Source organism: Bos taurus, chromosome 11, assembly GCF_002263795.3.
Source record: "Bos taurus isolate L1 Dominette 01449 registration number 42190680 breed Hereford chromosome 11, ARS-UCD2.0, whole genome shotgun sequence".
Classification (NCBI taxonomy): Eukaryota; Metazoa; Chordata; class Mammalia; order Artiodactyla; family Bovidae; genus Bos; species Bos taurus.
The window spans coordinates 15,835,584-15,858,974 of record NC_037338.1 but is presented as its reverse complement, the minus strand read 5'-3'; the positions used below and the strand labels follow the sequence as shown (position 1 = coordinate 15,858,974).

At 38.3% G+C, this 23,391-nt stretch overlaps 1 protein-coding gene across 15 annotated transcripts in view; it reads right to left on the bottom strand.

Moving 5' to 3' along the window:
- LTBP1 (latent transforming growth factor beta binding protein 1) overlaps positions 1-23,391 on the bottom strand; it is a 456,484-nt gene that overhangs the window by 71,138 nt on the left and 361,955 nt on the right. For all 15 annotated transcript variants that reach the window (XM_024998486.2, XM_024998488.2, XM_024998487.2 and 12 more), the window contains one exon: positions 20,677-20,802. In XM_024998486.2, the coding sequence (XP_024854254.1) occupies positions 20,677-20,802 (126 nt within the window). The remainder of the gene's footprint in view (positions 1-20,676; positions 20,803-23,391) is intronic.

Sequence of the window (23,391 nt, the reverse complement as noted above, 5' to 3'; positions counted from 1 at the left end):
CAGGGCCTCCTCACTATCATTTGAATTCCTGCAAAGGCGTGCCAATGGGGTTTGTGCTCTCAGCCACTCACTACAACTCCAAACCCATCCTCCACAATGAGACAATGATTAACCTACTGAAATGGCCCAGTTGGTAAAGAATCCACCTGCAATGCAGGAGACACTGGTTTGATTCCTGGGTTGGGAAGATCTGCTGGAGAAGGGATAGGCTACCCACTCCAGTAGCCTTCGTGGCTCAGCTGGTAAAGAATCTGCCTAGAATGCAGGAGACCTGGGTTCAATCCCTAGGTTGGGAAGATCCCCTGGAGAACGGAAAGGCTACCCACTCCAGTATTTGGGCCTGGAGAATTCCATGGACTGTATAGTATCAGTTCAGTTCAGTCACTGTCGTGTCTGACTCTTTGGGACACTAAAGACTGCAGCACGCCAGGCCTCCCTGTCCCTTACCAACTCCCGGAGTTTACTCAAACTCACGTCCATTGAGTCAGTGATGCCATCCAACCATCTCATCCTCTGTTGTCCCCTTCTCCTCCTGCCCTCAATCTTTCCCAGCATCAGGGTCTTTTCCAATGAGTCAGCTCTTCACATCAGGCCAAACTATTGGAGTTTCAGCTTCAACAACAGTCCTTCCAATGAATATTCAGGACTGATTTCCTTTAGGATGGACTGGTTGGATCTCCTTGCAGTCCAAGGGACTCTCAAGAGTCTTCTCCGACACCACAGTTCAAAAGCATCAATTCTTCAGCGCTCAGCTTTCTTTATAGTCCACTCTCACATCTACACGTGACTACTGGAAAAACCATAGCCTTGACTAGATGGACCTTTGTTGGCAAAGTAATGTCTGCTTTTCCATAGGCTGTCTAGGTTGGTCATAACTTTTCTTCCAAGGAGTAAGCGTCTTTTTTATTTCATGGCTGCAATCACCATCTGCAGTGATTTTGGAGCCTGTATAGTCTATGGGGTTGTGAAGAGTCAGACACAACTGAGTGACTTTCACTTTCACTTTTAAAGCCCCTTCAGGTTTTCTCCAGGGATAATAGTACAAAGGCCCTTGCCACATGGCCTCTGGAACTCATCCATATTCAACTCTCTGTTTATTTGCTTTTCTAGCTGACCCCTCTGCTTCTGTATCTTCTACTGCCCTCTTTCCCTATCTACTGGATCATTCCCTCAGTATCTGTTAATAAAATTTCATGCTATCATCCTAAATAGGGCCTCAGGACACACACAATCCCTTCAGCTAGAGCCACATTTCTCAGTCCTTTTAACAGCCAAGATTCTGGACTATTCTGCTTGTTCTCATTTGCTCTTGGGTGGCTCCAGTATTTAGGACTCCACCAAAATGGCCCTTGATAAGGTCATCATTTTGTAAAATCCAAAGGAATTTGTGCCAGTACCATACTGTCTTGATGACTGTAGCTTTGTAGTAGAGCCTGAAGTCAGGAAGGTTGATTCTTCCAGTTCCATTCTTTTTTCTCAAGATTGTTTTGGCTATATGAGGTCTTTTGTGTTTCCATACAAGTTGTGAAATTATTTGTTCTAGTTCTGTGAAAAATACCATTGGTAGTTTGATATGGATTGCACTGAATCTATAGATTGCTTTGGGTAGTATACTCATTTTCACTATATTGATTCTTCCAATCCAAGAACATGGTATATTTCTCCATCTATTTGTGTCATCTTTGATTTATTTCCTCAGTGTTTTATAGTTTTCTATATACAGGTCTTTATAGATCAATGGAACGAAACAGAAAGTCCAGAGATAAATCCACACGCTTATGGACACCTTATCTTTGACAAAAGAGGCAAAAATACACAATAGAGAAAAGACAGCCTCTTCAACAAGTGGTGCTGGGAAAACTGGTCAACTACATGTAAAAGAATAAAACTACAACACTTTCTAACACCATACACAAAGATAAACTCAAAATGGATTACAGATCTAAATGTAAGACCAGAAACTATAAAACTCTTAGAGGAAAACATAGGCAGAACACTCTGTGACATAAATCACAGCAAGATCCTCTATGACCCACCTTCCAGAGTAATGGAAATAGAAACAAAAATAAACAAATGAGGCCTAATTAAACTTAAAAGCTTTTGCACAATGAAGGAAACTATAAGTAAGGTAAAAAGACAACTCTCAGAATGGGAGAAAATAACAGCAAATGAAATAACTAACAGAGAATTAATCTCCAAAATATACAAGTAGCTCATGCAGCTCAATACCAGAAAAACAAACAACCCAATCAAAAAGTGGGCAAGGGACCCAAACAGACATTTCTCCAAAGAAAACATACAGATGGCTAATAAACACATGAAAAGATGCTCAATGTCACTCATTATTAGAGAAATGCCAATCAAAACCACAACGAGGTATCATCTCACACAGGTCAGAATGGCCATCATCAAAAAGTCTACAAACAATAAATGCTGGAGAGGGTGTGGAGAAAAGAGAACCCTCTTACACTGTTGGTGGGAATGCAAACTGGTACAGCAACTATGGAGAATAGTGTGGAGATTCCCTTTAAAAACTAGAAATAGAACTGCCATTATGAACCAGCAATCTCTGCTGGGCATAAACCCCAAGTAAATCAGAACTGAAAGAGACTTGTGTACCCCAACGTTCACTGCGGCACTGTTTACAAAGCTAGGACATGGAAGCAACCTAGATGTCCTTTGGCAGATGAATGGATAAGGAAGTTGTGGTACATACACACAATGGTATATTACTTAGCTATAAAAAGGAATACATTTGAATCAGTTCTATGAGGTAGATGAAACTAGAGCCCCTTATATAGAGTGAAATAAGTCAGAAAGAGAAAGACAAATACTGTATATTAACACATACATATGTAAGGAGATCCAACTAGTCCATTCTAAAGGAGATCAGTCCTGGGTGTTCATTGGAAGGACTGATGCTAAAGCTAAAACTCCAATACTTTGGCCACCTCATGTGAAGAGTTGACTCATTGGAAAACACTCTGATGCTGGGAGGGATTGGGGGGCAGGAGGAGAAGGGGATGACAGAGGATTAGATGGCTAGATGGCATCACTGACTCGATGGACATGAGTTTGAGTGAACTCCAGGAGTTGGTGATGGACAGGGAGGCCTGGCGTGTGTGATTCATGGAGTTGCAAAGAGTCGGACACGACTGAGCGACTAAACTGAACTGAACTGAACTGATGGACTTGAGAAAGATGGTAATGACTATCCTATATGCAGGGCAGCAAAGGAGACACAGATGTAAAACACAGATTTTTGAACTCAGTGGGAGAAGGCAAGGGTGGGATGATTTGAGAGAACAGCATTGAAACATATACATTACCATATGTAGGCAGATGACCAGTGCAAGTTTGATGCATGAAGCAGGGCACTCAAAGTCTGTACTCTGGGACAACCCAGAGGAATACGGGGGGAGAGGGATGTGGGAGGAGGTGTTCGGGATGGGGGGACACATGTATACCCATGGCTGATCCATGCTTATGTATGGCAAAAAACCATCACACTCAGTGGTATTTAATGCACTTGACAACTCTCCTCTTCTTAAAGTACTCTCTTCTGTTAGATTTCACGGTCCTATATGCTCCTGGGTTTTCTCTGGACACATTTCCACAGTCTTTCTCTCTTACTTGACCCCAAACTATGTTTCTCAGGACTTAGTCCTAGGCCTTCTTTTCTTCTCATTCCATGGTCTCTCTTGATGGCCTCATCCATTCTAATAGCTTCAAACACCATCTATATCTGAGGATTTCAATTCAAATCTCCAAGAAAGACCTTCTATTCTAAACATCAGATCTAACTTGATCCAATTGCCTGACTGTCACACCCACATGGATATCTCAAGGGCAACTCTAATTCAATACACCCAAATGATACTTTCGATATTAAAATTTTCCCTTCATCTTTCACCATGTGAAGAAATAGTGCCACCAAATATCTACTTGTTACCTCCAGAACCAGGGATCTATCCTCAATATTCCATTTCCTCCTTCCCCTCATCCAAGCCAAAACTATGGTCTAATCCAGTACCAGGGTCTATGTCCAAAGCATTTGATTTGTTCATTTCTTTCCATAACACTGTTACTGCTCTAGTCTGAGCTACCGATATGTCTGGTGGGAACAACATCTAAGAATATGCCCTTGCTTTTCTCTTGCCCTTTTAATCCCATTTCCAAACAGTACCCTGGGCAACATACAGTTTAAAAACATAGAGTATTGAATAACATCAAACCCAAGAGTTTACTTTATATACCCCCAAAACATAAAAGAGCTTTGCAAATTCAATTATTTCCTAGTGTTTATTTTTAAACAAATCACATCAACTGAAAGAAACATTCCTATATTAAAATGTGAAAAAAACACACATCTTATAAATTATGGAATATTATCACAGTCCCACTTAAAATCTGCTAGTATGTTTCAGCTATTCTTAGAATGATATTCAAACTCATAATGTTTCCTGTGAGGCTTTGTACATTCCATCCCTGACTCTTCACTCTATCCCTCACTATGCCTCCCTCCAAGCACCAGGCTTTGGTCATTCTCACTTCCCTGAAAGCTCCTAGTACTTTCCTGCCTCGGAGCCTTTGCCCTTCCTACAACTCCACCCAACCACACTCTTCCACAGGTAACTCACTTCTCAGGGCTCAGCTCAAATACCCTGTCTTATGAGACCTTCAGGTGAAATGAATGAGCTTTCCCTCCTCTCATTGACTAGACTGTTCTTTCCCTTGCAGCAGCTTAATGATATGTGGTCATGTGTTTTTTGAAACACTTATTTGAGTATTTACTGCTTGCGTCCTGCGCATGCATTTCCTAGAGGGCAGAGATCGTGTCTGTTTTGCTAATCACTGTGTGTCCATAGCCTTGAACAAAGTCTGGCACATAGTAGGTGTGTAATGGCAACATTAAACATAATACCGTTTAATACAAAAGCAAGCAAGCCTTTCACAATCTAGCCTTTGTTGACCTCTTCAGCTGTATCTCATGCATCACTTTATCCCCCATCTCACACATGCAACTGAGACAACTTACTAGTCCCAAAACCCATACAGTGTTTCATGTCTCCAAGTCTTTGCTCATGGCGTTTTTCTGCCAAGACACACTCTTCTTCCTTTCCCCCTGCAGCTCTCAGGCCCTATTTTTCATCCAGATAATCTTCCTTTGCCCTCCAAGCTCTTCTAGACTCAGCTGGACCTTCTTGAGGGCATTTTGACCCAACCTTAAGTCAAAAATGTATCTACACACAGGCTCTTCCTGCCCCTCACTAAACACTTAGGAAGATCTTAAGTAATGACATTAGTAACAAAATGCAGGGCTGAGCGCTCAAGGCCACAGCATAGGAGAAAGAACCACAGACACAACGGGGCTGGGCTAGAAAAAACACTCATGACCTAGCCAGTTCCCACGCCATAGGAGAACAACAGTCAAATTAAAGCTGCCCTGAAGACAGTTTGAAAAGCAGAATTTATAATGTAGGAATTTGTATTTGAAATTTTCAAATGCCAACTTAAAACACTCTTCTAGAATGAAGATAAAAGGACAAACTGAAGGGCAAGAAAACATTCACTTTCATATCTCAGCTATATGAAAGATTTAAATACAAAAAAAAAGCCCACAAAGATTAAAATACTATAAGAAATATAAATATACAATTGTTCACAACAGGACAGGGAAAATTACCAAGTAGAAAGCAACAAAAGAAATAACAGCATTATAAAATTAAAAGGCAAGTTAAAGAATGAGAAAAACATTTGTAAAGCACAGATAAATGATTATTATCCTTAGCACAGATAAATCAGAAAAACACCTCAGGTAGGTTAAAAAAAAAAAAAAACCAGAAAAAAAGGAGATAAATATAAAAGAAGTTAAAGTGAAAAGAAAGTGAAAGTGAAGTCGCTCAGTCATGTCCGACTCTTTGTGACTCCATGGACTGTAGCCTACCATGCTCCTCCAACCATGGGATTCTCCAGGCAAGAATACTGGAGTGGGTTGCCATTTTCTTCTTCAGGGGATCTTCCCAACCCAGGGATCGAACCTGGGTCTCCCGCATTGGAGGCAGATGCTTTAACCTCTGAGCCTCCAGGGAAGCAAATTAAATGAGATATTAAATTCATATCAAGTTCATATCAAATTAACAGAGGAAAATATGAATGTGAGTTTCTTTTTGGAGAGAGTGTTAGAAGATAGGAGGTCTCACTGGGTTCTGGTGGGAGCAGAAACTGGTACATTTCTGGAAAGCAAGGAGCTCACATATGTTGTTAAGACCAATAAAGCTGCTAATATTCTTTGATCCTGTAATTAAATGTCTTAGAATCTACTCCAGGGATAGGATAATTGATGAAAAGAAATATTTACACGCAAATGTCTTCATAAAGCATTAAACAGCAGCAACAACAACAAAGGACAGAGTTTATACCTCCATAATTAGGGGCATATATTTAAAAATATAGGGTGTAATCACAGGATGGAACTATGCAAAAATTAAGAAGATATGAGTATCAGAAAAATAAAGATAAAAAGCATATGATCTTACTATAACATTTAAATACTGAAAACTATAAAAAAGAAATAGACCAAATAGTAACTGGTTGGTTGACAAATGTTTTTCTTTTCCACTTTTCATCATTTTCTAAGTTTTTCACAATAAACACATATTACTCTTAAGTTCTTTGTTTGCAATCAACTATCTGAAGATATGAAAGCAAAAAATATTCTACTTGAATATGTATCTTGGTATATTCTACATTCTAACAGCAATGAGTGAAGTAAAACTGTGCAAAAGTAGAATAGACTTTCATAAATATTCTAAAATTTAAAAAAAAGAAAAACTTGTAATGTTTAAATAATTCTTCCAGTTGAAAATTAAGAAACTGAATGTTGAATTTTAAAATAAACTGTTAAATTTTAAAATAAACTGTTTTGCTTGAAATGATAAAAAAATACTTCTTATGCTGATCATTATTAAGTTAGGAAATATTTTAAGTTATAAAACCACAGCAATTTTCAACAACTGCAGCTGCAATTGAAAACAATGCAGCAAACAAAAAAAATCTTTAGGTGCTTTTTAATCTAAACAAGTTTTTTTTTTTTTTTTGGCATACAAAGCTATATTTATTTCCTTTCAAAATCTCTGGAGACCCTGCCATAAGTACAGTCTTCTGTACATGAATTCAGAGATTCTGTTGAATGAAAAATAAACACTTTGGAGCCAATCCCTTCCTCAAATATAAATGGTAAACTGCCAGCTATAAATATATTCTCTCTGAAGATTTTACTTTTCTACTGTATACAGATAAGTACTGTATAGAATTTCACTTTCCATTATGTGAAAGTAGAACTTAGGCCAATATGCTTTGGATCCCAAACTTAACTTTTGGTGCATTTTATTTTCCTTTCATTCATTATTCAGTTTAAAAAATCATAGGAAAGCATTCTTTCAAAAACATATTTAAAAAACAGGGTTGGGAGTGATATAATAAAAAATACTCTAAAATGTAGAGGTAGGAAAGAAAGGAAAAGGAACAAAGAGATGAGACAAATGGAATACAGAGGTTGATACAGATTTGAATCTTCCAAATACCAGTAGTTAAATGTATACAAACTTAATTATATACATGAATTAGAAAAAAACTAGTATACCCTTCTTATAAGAGAAAGAACCTTTAACTATAAGAATACAGAAATATAGGAAAAGATACATTGTGTAAAATCTAATTGAAAGAAAGCACATGAAAGATACAGTCGATTTAAAGGTCAATAGATTTTAAGGTAAGATGCATTGATAGAAAAAGTGACACTTCAAAGAGATGAAAGGTTCGATCCACCAGGAAAATACACAAATTCTATATCTAATTCGACTGCCAGAAAATATATAAAACAAAATCCGGCAAAGTAAAATCAGAAACAGATAAATCTCCATAACAATGAAGATTATAAAATAACCCTCAGTAAATTATGTAATAGGCAGACAAAAAACAGTGGAGTTATAGATGATATGAACAACACCATTTACAATGTATTACCACTGTGTAGTAGAGGTACTAGAAAGTATCGGGTAAGAAAAGGTGTAATTATTGAAAGAAAAATAAGACTAACTTTAAAATAGCTGAAGTAACACTTTTTCAGCTATAACATAATGGTTTATGTACAAAATCCAAAAGAATCTGAAGGTGAACTACTACAAATAAGTAAATTCAGTAATGTCATGGATACAAGGTCAATGTACAAAAATCAAATGTAGCTCTATACACTAGTAAACAATTACAAGGGTTAAAAACCACTCTAAATACCATTTACAACAGTATAAAAAATATTAAAAACCTCAGTATAAGTCTAAATACGTTGTGCAAGACTGTACACACAAAAACTGCAAGAAAACACCACAGTAAATGAAAGAAAATCTACACAAACAGAAGGATATGTCTTATTTGTGGACTGGAAGACTCAATATTGCAAAATATGAAACTTCCCAGATTAACCTGTTGAGTCAATGCAATTCCAATCCAAATTCCTACAGTTTTGGTTTTTTGTTTGTTTTTCTGTTTTTTGGTGAAAATCAATAAGCTAATTATAAAACTTACATAGAAATGAAAAGAGCCAAGAATAGGCCTGACAATCTCAGTGAAGAACAAAATACTATAATTTAGAATTTACAGCACCATATATTTAAATTTACTATAAAGCTATATATATAAAGCTATACTATAAATTTATATATACATTTACTATAATTAAGACAGTATGCTACTGGTGCAAGCTGTGCATAGAATGAAGAAGGAGGAAATAATCCAATCTACATTTGAACACATGTTTCATGACAGAGTTACCATTGTAGATCAGTGGGAAAGGGGTATGCTTCTCAAACAGTGATGACCCAAATGGAAATCCATTTAAGAAAAAAAGTAAATCCTGACCTCTATCTCATACCATATGCAAAGATCAATTTCAGGGCAAGGACAATGTAAAATATAAAATAAAGCTTTCAGAAGAAAATATAAAAGAGTATCAAAGATTATAAACACAAAAAGTACTGATCTCAAAATAATCAAAATACTAGAAACTTCAAAATTAAGGTTCATCTGAAGTTACCATTGACAGGATTGTTGTATTTAGCATCTCCTTGGGAAGGGATGTGTTATACAGAAGCAGACAAATGAAACAATACTGAAAGAGCCAATGTAAAGGTATGAAAACTTGTTCTACATCAATCCTCACAAGAGAAATGCAAATTGACACCATGATGAGATCCCATTACTTAGCATGACTAATTGTTAAAAGGACTAACCATTCCAACTGTTGATAAAGATGTGGCACTGGAAGTCTCACACTTAGCTGGTAGCAGTGTAAATTAATACTCTGAAAAACTGGCTATGAAAATGAGACATACATATGATCTATGACCTATAAATTACATGTGTGCATGCTAAGTCACTTCAGTCATGTCCAGCTCTCTGTGACCTTACGGACTGTAGCCCTCCAGGCCCCTCTGTCCATGGGATTCTCCAGGCAAGAATACAGGAGTACACAACCAGGTAATATCCAACAGAAATGAGTGATTATGTCAATCAAAAGGCATGCTCAAGATTAGTCACTAAAGCTCTATTTACAACAGTCCCAAAGTAATCCAAATGCCCATCAACAATAGAATGGCGACATAATTGTAGTATATTCATACAAAGAAATCTGTGAAGATGAAGTACTGCTACATGTAACACAGGTGAAGTTCACAAGCATACTGTTGCACAAAATAAGCCAGAGACAAACGAGTAACTACTACATGATTCTATGAATATAATGTTCAAAAACAAGCACAACAAAGCCCTGGTAATGCAGACAAAACTGTGGGTACTGCTGTGTGTGGGTAATGAGGAGGGGATGGGTAATAAATGGAAAGAAGCTTGAGAGAGGGTTCAGGAGGCTTGCTACCAACACTCTCTGAAAGTTTACCAAAAGTGCTCTATGATTGATTCATTTTTCTTTATATATTTTAAGCAATTAAAAATGCTACTGGAAAGAAAAAAAAGCCTGTCCACACTCTATGCTAAGCTGCGATGTCACTTCAGTCGTGTTCGACTCTGTGCGACCCCATAGATGGCAGCCCACCAGGCTCCCCCGTCCCTGGGATTCTCCAGGCAAGAACACTGGAGTGGGTTGCCATTTCCTTCTCCAATGCATGAAAGTGAAAAGTGAAAGTGAAGTCCCTCAGTCGTGTCCGACTCTTTGCGACCCCATGGACTGCGGCCCACCAGGCTCCTCCATCCATGGGATTTTCCAGGCAAGAGTACTGGAGTGGGGTGCCATTGCCTTCTCCCCACACTGCTATATTTCCTGGTTAAAGACAATCTTAACCATTCAAAAACTTGTTCTATTTCTTTCCCCTTGGTAAGACTTATTAGACTAAAATATTAAGAGACTGAGTAGTAATCCTGGTCGCCACTTCCTATCTGTCCATTGTAAGCCACTGAAATTCTCTGAAACTTCAATTTCCTCCATATGCAAATGAAGTCAATTTTTTTTTCATACAGGTGAAAATGAGAACCAATGTAACAATACATATTTTCTTAAAATTTTATCATTTCTATGTGATCCACTGTAAGTCAAGGGAATCAACTGAATACTGTCCAGACTATGCTACTATTTTTTGTCTTGTAGAAGGTGTTTGAGTGTTACTATGGAACGAATTTTTTAATCACTTCTTTAGAATTACAACAGCATTGATATATGTTCAGAACGGACTGAAATCCTAATGTTCTAGGACATATGGTTTTAGAAATTATGAATATTTAAACAGGCAACAGAAAATGGAAGACCGATACATGTGATGTGTGAAAAGGAGGCCATATTTAGCTACTAAGCATTAATGAGGAAACACTAGGTCAGTCCAGCTCCTAGGCCCTCACTGGCAACACTCCCTCCCAAGAGCATCTGAACTGAGAACTGAGAGTAGGTTCCTAGTTCTCTTCTCTTTCTGCAACTTGCATGCCCTTTCATAAGTTTAAAATTACTGCAGTTAGTAAATGTCTTTCTGCATGAGGATAAAATATAAAATTAATGAGCTTTTAAATTTTGTGGGTTTTTTCTGAAGATCTAAAAAAGTCTTAAGAACTTCTCAAATATTTACATTATGTCCCTTTTTCTCATTTCCATATGGCTTTTGAAGACAAGGAAGTGGAATAAATGTACAGAAAATGATTATCTCTATCATTCAGACTAAGGCCAAGGATGAAAATCCTCATGAATGAAATCATTTTAAATCAACTGCTTAAAAAAAAAAAACAAAAAACTGAAGAAGCATAGTTTGGCTTTTACATTTCGAACTGTATTATCATGCAACTGCAGTGAAAGACTAAGGAAACAGGGAAAGGGATCTGTGGCCACTTCTCCTCATGGAGGGAGCCCACAAAGCTCAGGTTCGGCAGCTGGAAAGGTTATCTGTGTCGTTAAACATCCCTGAAAGCCTCCAGCTTGCATTGGGTTCAGATCGTCCCCCTCAGAGAAGAGGACATGAGTGGAGCAGAGAGGTGCTGCCTGAGGAAACCATTACAAGGGCCAGATGTTTGTTCAATTGTGATAAAACCTCGGTACCATAGGTGCAAATCCCAAACTGAGTATCTGTGACATCTAAGGAAAAATTCCGAGTTGAAGAGTAGTATATTTTTAATCAGATACCGAGCACTTTTTCTTTTTAGAAAAGCAAAAGCTATAAATGCAATAAATCATCTGTGTTTCTTTCCAGAGAAAGAGAAGCAAAGTGATTTCTGAACTTAAAAAGCCATTTTCTTATTTCTTCCTGTGATAGGCTGACAGAATATTATATAAAAACAGAAATTTAAGAAGTATTTGAATTTGACACACACACACAATTTCTAAAAATTTATAGAGAAGAAATAAGAAAGCTTTAAAAAAAAAAAAAAACTTTCTCTACTCCCAAAGGTTAACAATAATTCTAATTTACTGTCACGTAACAGAATATCACATAAGTGGGGAATTTTAATAAGTTCTCCAAATAAATCCAAGGCCATTCAGAAAAAGTTCCCCAAATTTTAATTGCTTATTTCTCCTACCACAATTTACAAAAAAGATACTATGTGTGAAATACATATCTTGCATTTTCACATGGTTTCAGTTTTTAAATGACAAGAATTTTGTTTTAACATGTTATTTATAACCATTTGGGTTATCTTTGCATTCATTTAATGGTTTTACATTTCTACACCTGAGCTGCTCTAAAAATACATATAATATCTTATTCTAACTTCAGAGCCATGCTGTGCATTTTCTCTTTTCATATAGTATTTCTTACACTAAGAGGTGCTGCCAGTGAGACCAGGAGAAAACCCTAACCACAGGCCAAACGCATCAAACCCCAGATTCATCTTTCTGACACTTAGGCCCCAGAGGCAATATAAGAGCAGCCAAAAAAATTCCCATTTTTTTACTATTATAATTTTTCTTTCTATATTCATACAGGATGCCAATAAAGATGAGTTTTGAAACCACAGAAAATAGTACCTCTAGAAATAACACTGCTGATACCTAAATGCAAACAAGTGTTAGCATGAACGATCAGTTTATTGGCAACTGACGCATCAAACACTTAAAAACTTGAAATACTTGGGGAGTAATCAGGGAAAGTCAGTCATATGGAATGCTTAGGGAAAATAAAGGGTGAGGAATTAAAGCAAATTATATATAAATGAGTTACTGAACCATATTCTACATGACTTTAATAAATTGGGATTTAAATGTAGAAAAAAATATAGTAGTAATTAATTTATATCCAGACTTGGACTTTGAATTGCCAGACTATTTAATTCACAATACACAATTGTGTATCAGATCAAATAAAAATAAACAGGTTTTAGATGCCCCCTTCCTTTTAGGTACCCACATATCAAGGGAAACATATGGCAATAACTAGGGTGTCAGTATAAGTGCTAAAATACTAACAATAATTCACATCCATCGAGCATATTCTAGGGACCAAGCTCCATTCCAAGTGTGTGTTAATACTTGCCAACACCCACTGACATACTTAATTCTTCCAAAAACTCCTACAAAAAAATGTAGGTGCTGTATTTTATGCTTATTATGCAATGCAGAACTGAGATATATGACTCATGTGAGTCAAGTCCACACAACTGTAAAGTGCTGGGGCAAGAATTCAAGTCCATGTATTCAAATTCCACAGCCCAGCTCTTTAGCCACTGCTGCACCCAGTCACCAAGCAGAGTGTGATTTAGGGAGTGTGCTTTTAGGAGTCAGATTTTCAAAAAATAGGGAAGGCTTTTCACTAAGTCCCTTCATTCATTCATGAGGTACTGGGTTGGCCAAAAAGTTTCTTTGATTTTTAGTAAAAATTAGACATATTTTTCATTTTCATTAGGAACTTTATTGACACATTCACTAACCAAATGACTCTTTTGGCCATCCCAGTTTTTACCGGCCCTACCTAACATTCTCAAAGGCACAAAATTATGAACAAAACGAAGATTCACATCTTATGAGCCTTAGTGTCTAGCAGAAAGATTGGACAATAAACAAGACAAAGAAGTAGAATAAGGTAGTTTAGAAAAGAGAGAGAAAACAGAAATGTGGGGAGTGGGTAAAGGTGAGAAAAGGATGATTAGAGTAAAGTTCACTGATAGATGAATAGATAAAGAGGATATGATACATATATACAATAGAATGCTACTTGACCATGAAAAAGAAATAATGCCATTTGCAGCAACATGGACACAAGAGATCACCACACTAAGTGTAAGTCAAAGAGAAAGTCAAATACCATATGATATTGACCATATCAAATACCCTATGATATTGACCATATCAAATACCCTATGATATTGACCATATCACTTACATGTGGAATCAAAAACATGACACAGTGAACCTATCTATGAAAGAATCAGGGACATAGAGGATAGATTGCTGGCTGCCAAGGGAGAAGGTGAGAGGGGGATGGATTGGGAGTTTGGGATAAGTAGGTATATATAGAATGGATAAACAACAAGGTCCCATTTACAGCACAGGGAACTGTATTCAATATCCTGTGATAAACCATAATGGGAAAGAATATGAAAAAGATCTTCCATTATGGTTTATCACAGGATACTGAATACAAATAATATTCAACACTGATATTGAATATTACACAGCTGTATAGCAATAATTAACACATTATTGTGTATATCAACCATACTTCAAAAAACTGAAAAATAAGGACCTACTGAGAAAGTGACATTAAATAAAGACCTATAGTAGATGAGAGGTAACAATCAATGTACTTCTTGTTAGTATAATAAATTCCCTTATTTTAAGCTGCTCATTGCAACCAAAGCAAACAAATTAATATTTAACCTACCTACCTATATGTTTGTTGTGAAAATTAAAAGAGAAAATAGGTACAATACATTTAGCATAAGTGCCTGGCTCCTAAAAAGCACTCAGTGAATGCTGGCTATTACTATTACTGCTTCTGTTTTAATAAAGTCATGAAATCAGATATGTGAAGTTTCTCCAGTACACTCATACAGGGTGTCCAAGACAAGCACATCATACTTTCTGTTAGATGCCTATAAAGTAACTGATTCTGGACTCAATATATTAAGCATTACAATTTAGGTCTAAAGTACAAAAGTATCATTGACAACAACCTTCCATGATATAGTTCTTCCATGAGAACATGGGTTACTGATGACATCCAAAGATTCATTAAAATAGATACAAGAAGCTCTCGGCGCCCAGACATGAGCTGGGGGACATAGCAGAAGGTGTGAGGGGCAGCCTGCCTGTTCACAGACTGCCCTTTCTGGAAGCTTCATGTCTATTTTTTGGCCGAAAGGAAAAGTGTTTATTTCTTCGATGAACAAATGATTTTCCATAGCTCTGGGATATGAAAAGGTCAGTAGCGATAAAAGGCTTAGGAAGAGCTCTCGAATTTTTTTGCCACCATTGTGAATTTCTTTATAAAAATGTTGATATATGGAGGACAATCAAGCAACGCATGGAAAATATGTATTCCAGGTCCAAAAGGAGCTTATTCCAGCAAGATTTCCTCAGCTCTCTCCCTAATGATTTAAACATCCATTTCATTCACTTCTGCAGAAGTACATTCACAGGAGGAGTGAGTGTGAAGAACAGTAGCCTTTATAGTAAGAGGCCACTTCCTTTCCTTACCTGGAATGCTGTCTGATCCTTTTTCACACAAGGGAGGGAAAGGATCCTGTTGTTAAGCTAAATTCCCTGTCTTTAGAAAAGAAATACTCTGGTTGTATTCCCTTACTAGATTTTTTTTTTTTTTTTTTTCACTTTCCAAGCCTAAAAGTACTAAAAAAACCAAAAAATCTTTGGGCCAAGTAGCCAGATGTAATATATTATTGTGTCAGGGTACTTCAATGTCCTACTTGGCTAAGTCATTTTCAAAAATATTTTCTCTTTGGTGATAGACATAAAGTTCTATCTTCATGCCACAAAACCACCAACTGCCTTGGAGTGCTGTCAACATGGTTTTATACTTTCTTTCTACACTGCTCGTGGAAAATGTACCTCAAAGTCTGAAAACAAAACCACACTCACTCCCAGTTCATTTTTCTTTCTTTGATTTGGCAAAGGTTGTCCTTAGTGTATTTTCTGGTTCCCAACGCACACAAAATTGATCTAAGAGTTTGGACCCAACTTCTTTTAGTCTTTATGATATCACTGTTCTCAGTGAACTTCATGAAGCCAGCCATCCTTATCACTTGCATTTGCTGTTTTTCCACCCAAATGAATGAGTTAGTAAGAAGCAGTTTAAGGTAGATATCTAAACAGGTTACAGGATTAGAGACTATAGCCATTCAACAGTAAGACTTGAGTGCTTTGGGTTTCAGAGTTAAGTTCAATGTTCCAAAAGTCCCCTTCCAATCCTACAGTTCTCATTTTTAAATCAATATGGGAGATGCTTTGAATGTGAGAGCAGATACACATACTCCATCTGAGGTGCTTTTTTGAAAAGTAAGAAACAAACAACAACATTCAGAGAAGAAAAAGATAGCAGTCGAATACAGAATTGAACTTAAAGGGTTTTTGGTGTTTTTTTTGACAAAAAGTAATTAATTTTTTTTCAGGTTAATTTCAGGAATGTCTGATTTTTAAAAGCAGACTTTAAAGAGCAGTTTTAGGTTCACAATAAAATTTCACAGGAAGTTTCCTTATTCCCCTTGTTTTCCCAAAACCGTCCCCTCCCCTAGCTTCTCCCACTGTCAACCACCCCCACCAGAGTGGTACATTTGCTATGACTGATGAACCTACACTGACGCATCACTATCAAGCAAAGCCCATAACTCACATCGGGCTTGCTCTTGGTATTATGCTCTGATCTTTTATTCCCGTCTGGACAACAGAACTCACATGTTGGCAACTGGAAAGAGGCCTTCAGCAGACAATCTTACATCCTCCGATCTATTCATCGACAGCTATTATTACTTAGCCAGTCGATGACCAGTTTGAAAAAGAAAAGCACTTAATATGGCTCCATCTGTTACTCGGACACAATTTTGGCATTACTTTCATTAACGTACATTGCTATGCTATGCTAAGTCACTTCAGTCGTGTCCGACTCTGTGCAACCCCATAGACGGCTGCCCAACAGGCTCCCCCGTCCCTGGGATTCTCCAGGCAAGAACACTGGAGTGGGTTGCCATTTCCTTCTCCAATGCATGAAAGTGAAAAGTGAAAGTGAAGTCGCTCAGTCGTGTCCGACTCTTAGCGACCCCATGGATTGCAGCCTAACAGGCTCCTCCGTCCATGGGATTTTCCAAGCAAGAGTACTGGAGTGGGGTGCCATTGCCTTCTCTGTAATGTACATTATAGAGGCAGAATGGCCAGTTGTGACTACCCTAGTTGGTAACTTCCGTTCTTTGCTCTAGCCCTCAGACCCTCATTACTCTGCTCTCTTTCATGGGGTTTACCACTTTATAGCATATTATATAGCTGACATTAGTTTACTGTCTCCAAGCAAGTGGAGCTATTCTTTGTTCAGAGACATCACCCCAGTTCCTAGGAGTGGCCAGTATATAGTAGACATGCAATAAATATTTGTCAAACGGATGACTCAACGAGGATGCTTTCTAAAGGACATGATTTTAGGGAGTGATTTTGGTCATAGTTTAGAGCCCTAGTTCGTCATGACTAACCAAGTTCTGTAAGTCACTGATGTTCCCTCTGTGCCGCTAGGCTCCTCTGGGGTCCCTGCTAGATCAGTGTGGCCAGTGTACTATGCGAACAGACTAGAAACCGCAGTGGAATCTAGAGGTGCCTGATGTCCCCAGTTTCATCTGTTGTCATGCAAGGTCTCAGTTGACATGGACGGCCAACTGGGAGAGCACAGCCAGTCCTGGCCAAGAGCAGCCCTCCCAGAGGCACGTGAACAGAGTGATGCCAAGTCAGAGGCCAGGAGGCATTTCCCCAGGGGGCCCAGAGCACGGACATGGTGACACTGAGGATTCTGACTGTCACAAGTTTCCCCAGTCTTCTTCCCACTCACTCACATCCTGTTGCCGATGAAGAAACGAAACTCTGAGTAAGCTTACAAATGGGAGGACACATATTTTTCCTATGAACCTACACTGATATTTCATTATCAAGAAAATTTGAATTCTGTAATTTAAAAAGTGGGGGAAAATAAAGGAACCAAAGAATTGGGACTGTTTAAAACAAATGGATAAGCCAAGTTAAGATATAAAACAGTGAGCTGAATGAAAGAAGTCAAAAGTCTCCTTTGCTTTCCTACACAATCTCTGGCTAGAGGGTGTAAAGGGGGGTGGCAGGAGGAGAGGAACCACAGTTATGAGAAGAAAAGAAAGAATTACAGAAATGGGTAAATAAAAAGGGCCTTGCTTCCCTGTACTTTCCTGACATTCACAGGTAGGACTTGGGGAAAAAAAAAACTCTGTGAGTTATAGATTATACATGACATGCAGTACCCTGTACTTTTTTATATCCTTAAATAGAACCGTGCTATATTATTTAAATACAAAAACATAAATTTCAATATGCACTATTTACTTATTTATCCCCAAATCTCTTCCTGGAATGTAGGTTCCATGTGGACAAGAACAGGGTGTATTTCGCCCTCAGAACACTAACAGTGCCTGGCACGAGATAGACACTCTGTCACTGAGCAAATGAATAAACAAATAGCTGCACACCCACCACTTACTTCCTATTCCAAGTTCAACTGACACTTGTTCTTTATCTCATGTGGGAAAAACAAGATGCTTCTTCATCCTCTCCCGCATACGTGCTCCCAGAGCAGCATAAGAGAAAGGATGGAGCCAGGGGTGGTGTTTTTATTTTCAAAGACTCGATCCTGCTCCTTGATATCTGAGACAGTTGATATTGACAGATTGCCTCTTCATTGTGGTTCAATATCTGTGAACAGATGTGGACAACTCTCCAAGTCACGGGGGATTAGGGAAGGGCCCTCCTCCCCTCAGCTGGGCCGGATTCCTTCAGCCCTGCTTGAAGCAAGGTATGCCAGCCCTCGTGTCCATGTGGCTTCAGCTGCTTTAATTAGAAGTTAGGAGGTAAGCTGATGGATGGGCACGGAGCAAGAGTGCCAGCCACTTCTCGGTGTTAATTCAAATCCCATACACATCGGCTCCATAGCTAAATCCCAATCACAAGGACTGGCTCCGTCCTCGACCACTGCCAGGGGTAGAATCAAGACGTATTGCTACTGTCACAAGTTTCAAACTAAGTCCAATGAAAGAAAATTTGAGCCAGTTTAGTCTACTGGATTAAGACCATAAAAAATGAAAATCTCGCAAAGCCTATTCAAGAAAGAGATTAACATGCCTAATAATGAGGGGGCTTTCTAGTTATACTGCCAGGTACCAGCACAATATTCTAAAGTATCTGCTTTATTACATTTGTAAAAATTGTCCAGATTCTGGAATAAAAAATATGGAACAAGGGTCAAAGACCGTATACTAAAGTACAGGAATTTACAAAGCCCTAGAAGTTTTCTAAAAACACAATTTAAAATTCAAATCCCCGCCAAGTAAATGCCTAAACAAATTAGAACTGCAACTAAGTCACAGTGATTATATAACTCTTGAGTTGCAGAAATAAAGATTTTAAAAGACACAGATTTAAAGAAAAGTACAAAAGAAAAAACAAACATGAGTATGTTTATACTGGTATATGGCTTTGACTGGTGAGCACTTGAAATAACTTACACATTTTTTTAAAATACAGTTTTTGCATGGCACAGCTACTGGTATCTGTAACTTGGACCATTTCTCAGTTAAGGAAGACCTTACTAGCCATGTTTTACAGCTAGCTGAAGAAGCAAACCTGCACCCTTCTAGAAGGCAGGGAAATGAACATTCTGCAAATTTCATGTCTTCAGTCACTCAAGTCAGCTAGCACCCTATCCTCTCTACCAGGGAATTCAGTGATTCCCCCTAGAAGGCCGGCATGCATGCTCTTTCTTATGAGCTCTAGTCTCAGAGCTCTAAATATAAAATTAATTAAAACTCAAACCACTGAAACATGGAGTAAACCTCTCATGGGCATCTTCTTTATGATGTTTTTCTCCATTTCCCCACTTTTGATCACTTCCAAACCCCTCATAATCTTTAAACCCTGCCCTGCACTATCTTTCTTTCACTTGAAGCCAAATCTGGCATTCATGTTTTGTCTACTCAGCAGGAGAGCAATTTCAACAATCTCCTGCTTTTTATAAGATCAGTTTATTCTTCTCAATAAAATAATTCGTTTCAGATGAACCTGTTTGCCGGTCCTCGGCTTGATTCCACTGTGGTGTGAGTAAGGAGAGAACACACTTCCTGCTCCACTCCTTTTTAAAAGCAAAGACACTAAGTCCTATCACAGGCCCAGAACAGAACTTTCATACTTCTTTAAAACAGAGCTGGGTTTTGATAACCTAGATTCTCAAAGGGATGGATGAAAAATTACGATTACAGGACTCTTCCCAGTTTACTTTTATAAAGGCTCAGATGAACTATTCTTCAATTTTTAAGTCATCAAGAATATAAAGCTTATATATATAACCAGTGCTGCAGCCCTGCAAACATAAAGAGGTTGCCAATAGGAAGCCAACATGTTATCTTAATGTCTTGCAACTTAATTTGCTCCTAGGATATAATAAATACTGAAAGGTAGGAAAATATACTGGTTCAGAGCAAAGGATCTTAAAGGAATAACTCTGGAAAATTTCTGCTGACAATGGTACAGAGAAAAATCAAGCAAGGCATGCTTATATACAGAATGATACAGATGATCTATATGAAACATAATCAGAATCAACAGAGTCTTGGGTTCCATCAGAGGTGTTGCTCCATTTTCCTTTCTATCTCCCACATGCACCTAAAATCACCACCTCCTGCACATTTTGACTCATTAATTCAGTACCAGTCATGGAAGCACCTGTGAGTATTTTCACCATTATAATAGCAGTTTATCCTGTCTGTAAATCCTAGCCACCTTGAGCTGCATTTCAAGGAGGGGTCCCCTCAGTGCATATGTGCTCCAAGGCCTTAAATCATGAGTGCCTGTCAGTGTCTCAGAGCCTGTGCTAATTAAAATAGAAATAGAAATTAAAATAGAAAGGCATCTCTGCTTTATCATGCAATAATTACATGAGGTCTTATTGTTCGTCTTACCTTCACACGTGCGTCCATCTGCAGAGATTGAGAAACCCTGTTCGCAGATGCAGTGAAAAGAACTGTCTGTGTTTAGACATTCTCCATGAGGACCACAGAGTCCGGGTTGTTCACATTCATTAATATCTGGAATCAAGAAGAGTTCCACATGCTTGAAAAAAACCTGTTTTGCTTTCTGATGATATCAGATAAGATGGGAAGCAAAATCTATTACAAAATGGCCAGACATGTATTTTGTGGCACACTACACCATTCGTATACACACCAGACCACAAGACAAGCTGGACTGTCAGGAGAGAGAAATTACCTGGGTTCAATCATAGGAAATAGCCAATGTTCACCATTTTTATCCTAAAAAAAGCAAGTTCATAGGTTCAAATCAAGGATACCATTTAATATATATATATATATATATATATATATATATAGGAGGCTTGAGGGTATTTAATAAATTAAGTCTTTCGTGAAATATTCTTCAGTACGAATACTGTGTTCTCCTTCATCTTCTTTCACCACCATGAAAACAGCTCTCTTGTGGCCTGTATGTCTTCTCAAGTCCATGCCTATCCATCCCTGGGAAGTGAACTTAAGGGCAAGGTTGGACATGTCTCACAGTATTTAACTCAAAAATGTGACTTCTCAAATATCTGAATATACAAAGGAAATTGACTCCAATCTATTTCACTGAAAATGGATACAAGAAATAAAGTACAAGAAAAATGTGGCCTTTAATATTCGCACAGCTTTGTGATGATGAAATTATGGATGAGCATCCAGTGCTTAGTGCAGTACTCAACACCACCAAGAGTCAGAAAAGTGGTAATGAGCACTACTAAGACTCGTGTCCAATTCATGCTGTAGCTGTGTTGCCCACTGTGTGTTGACCATCTCATACTCTGCTTGTCCTCAATGAAGAAAGATCACGCTCCCTCCAGCCAGGGTGATGATGTACTTCTAAATGCTAATAATGCAGGAATTGTTTGGTGTCCACGCAATGTTCTTTCAAAGCAGTCCTAATGATGCTAGCTAAGAGCACCTGAAGGGGACAATGTAAGGAATCATGGAGAATGGCTCACCTAGTCACAATGGTGCTGACTCACATGACTACCTGTGTGCACTGCATCTTAACTGCTGTTTGTCTCCTCTGTGTCCCTCTTACCCTGACTGCTTCTTCAAGAGAACTTCGTATTTTAACTCTGAGTCCACCTCCCAGTAGAGCAAGTGGAGAGTGTATTGTGAATACTCGTTCACCAAAAACTCTCAGTTTTGTCCATTTTGTTCTAACTGAACAGTGATTGATTAAGGTTCTCTTAGTCAACTGGAGTCATAAAGGTATCACATGTCCTAGGCACCATCCAAGCAGTAGCCCTACTAAGGTCATTTTCCTGTCTTTCTGAAGTCATTTCTTACTAACGGGGGTCCTCGGGCTTCCCTGGTGGCTCAGTGGTAAAGAATCCACCTGCCAAGGCAGGAGACATGGGTTTGATCCTTGGGTCAGGAAGATCCCTTGGAGAAGGAAATGGCAACCCACTCCAGTATTCTTGCCTGGGAAATCCCACGGACAAAGGAGCCTGGCGGCTACAGTCCATGGGGTTGCAGAAGAGTCAGATATGACTTAGCGACTAAACAACAAATAAGCCCTCAACACACCATCTTGAAAGTCCATCTTTAATGTGGTACATACATACAATGGAATAGTACTCAGCCATTAAAACAGAATGAAAAATGCCATTTGCAGTAACATGAGCGGACCTAGAGAGTGTCACACAGAGTGAAGTAAGTCAGACAGAAAAGGAGAAATATCATATGACATCTCTCTTATGTGAAATCTAAAAAGAAAGGATACAAATGAACTTACTTACAAAACAGAAACAGACTCACAGACTTCAAGAATGTTCTTATGGTTGCCAGGGGAAGGATGCGGGCAAGGGATAGTTAGGGAGCCTGGGATGGACGTGTACATGCTGTTATATTTAAAATATTTAGAATGGATAATCAACAAGGACCTACTGTATAGCACATGGAATTCAGCTCAATGTTATGTGGCAGCCTGGATGGGAGGGGAGTTTGGGGGAGAATGAATACAGGTATATGTATGGCTGAGTCCCTTCAGAATTCATCTGAAACCATCACAATATTATTTGTTAATCGGCTACACCCCTATGCAAAATAAAAAAAAAAAAAACAAATTTCAAGTCCATCTTAAGTTCAATTAAAAACTTTTACTAATGGTTTCCTAAAAGATGGTTGAGTAGGCAGGGGCCCATACTGTAGAGAAGCTCACAGTATGATAGGGGAGGCAGAAACCAAGACAAATAACTATAAAGTTGAATGGGAGCATGGAAAACATACATATGACAGGCCTTTACAGTGACCTAGAGAACATGCTTAGCCACCAAGCTGGCAGCTCCCCTCCTCCAGAGGGTCATTCCTTTCCCTGTATCCAGGGTCTCCTGGGGCTCTTCCTCATGTCTGTTCCTCTCACTGTGTAACGGGAATTCTGGCAATATTACTGATTTAGCTATCTGAATATTAAGTTTGAACTCTTTACCCTTCCATCTGCCATATATTTCAGGCCAGTTGGCTTATCTACTGCTGAACCTAACTAAGAAATCAAGCAGGAATTACTCATTTTCTTAACAACTCTCCCATTCTGGTTATTGTCACTAATTTTAAAATATTTCAAGAAAGAGCAATGAATCATTTTCTACTTTA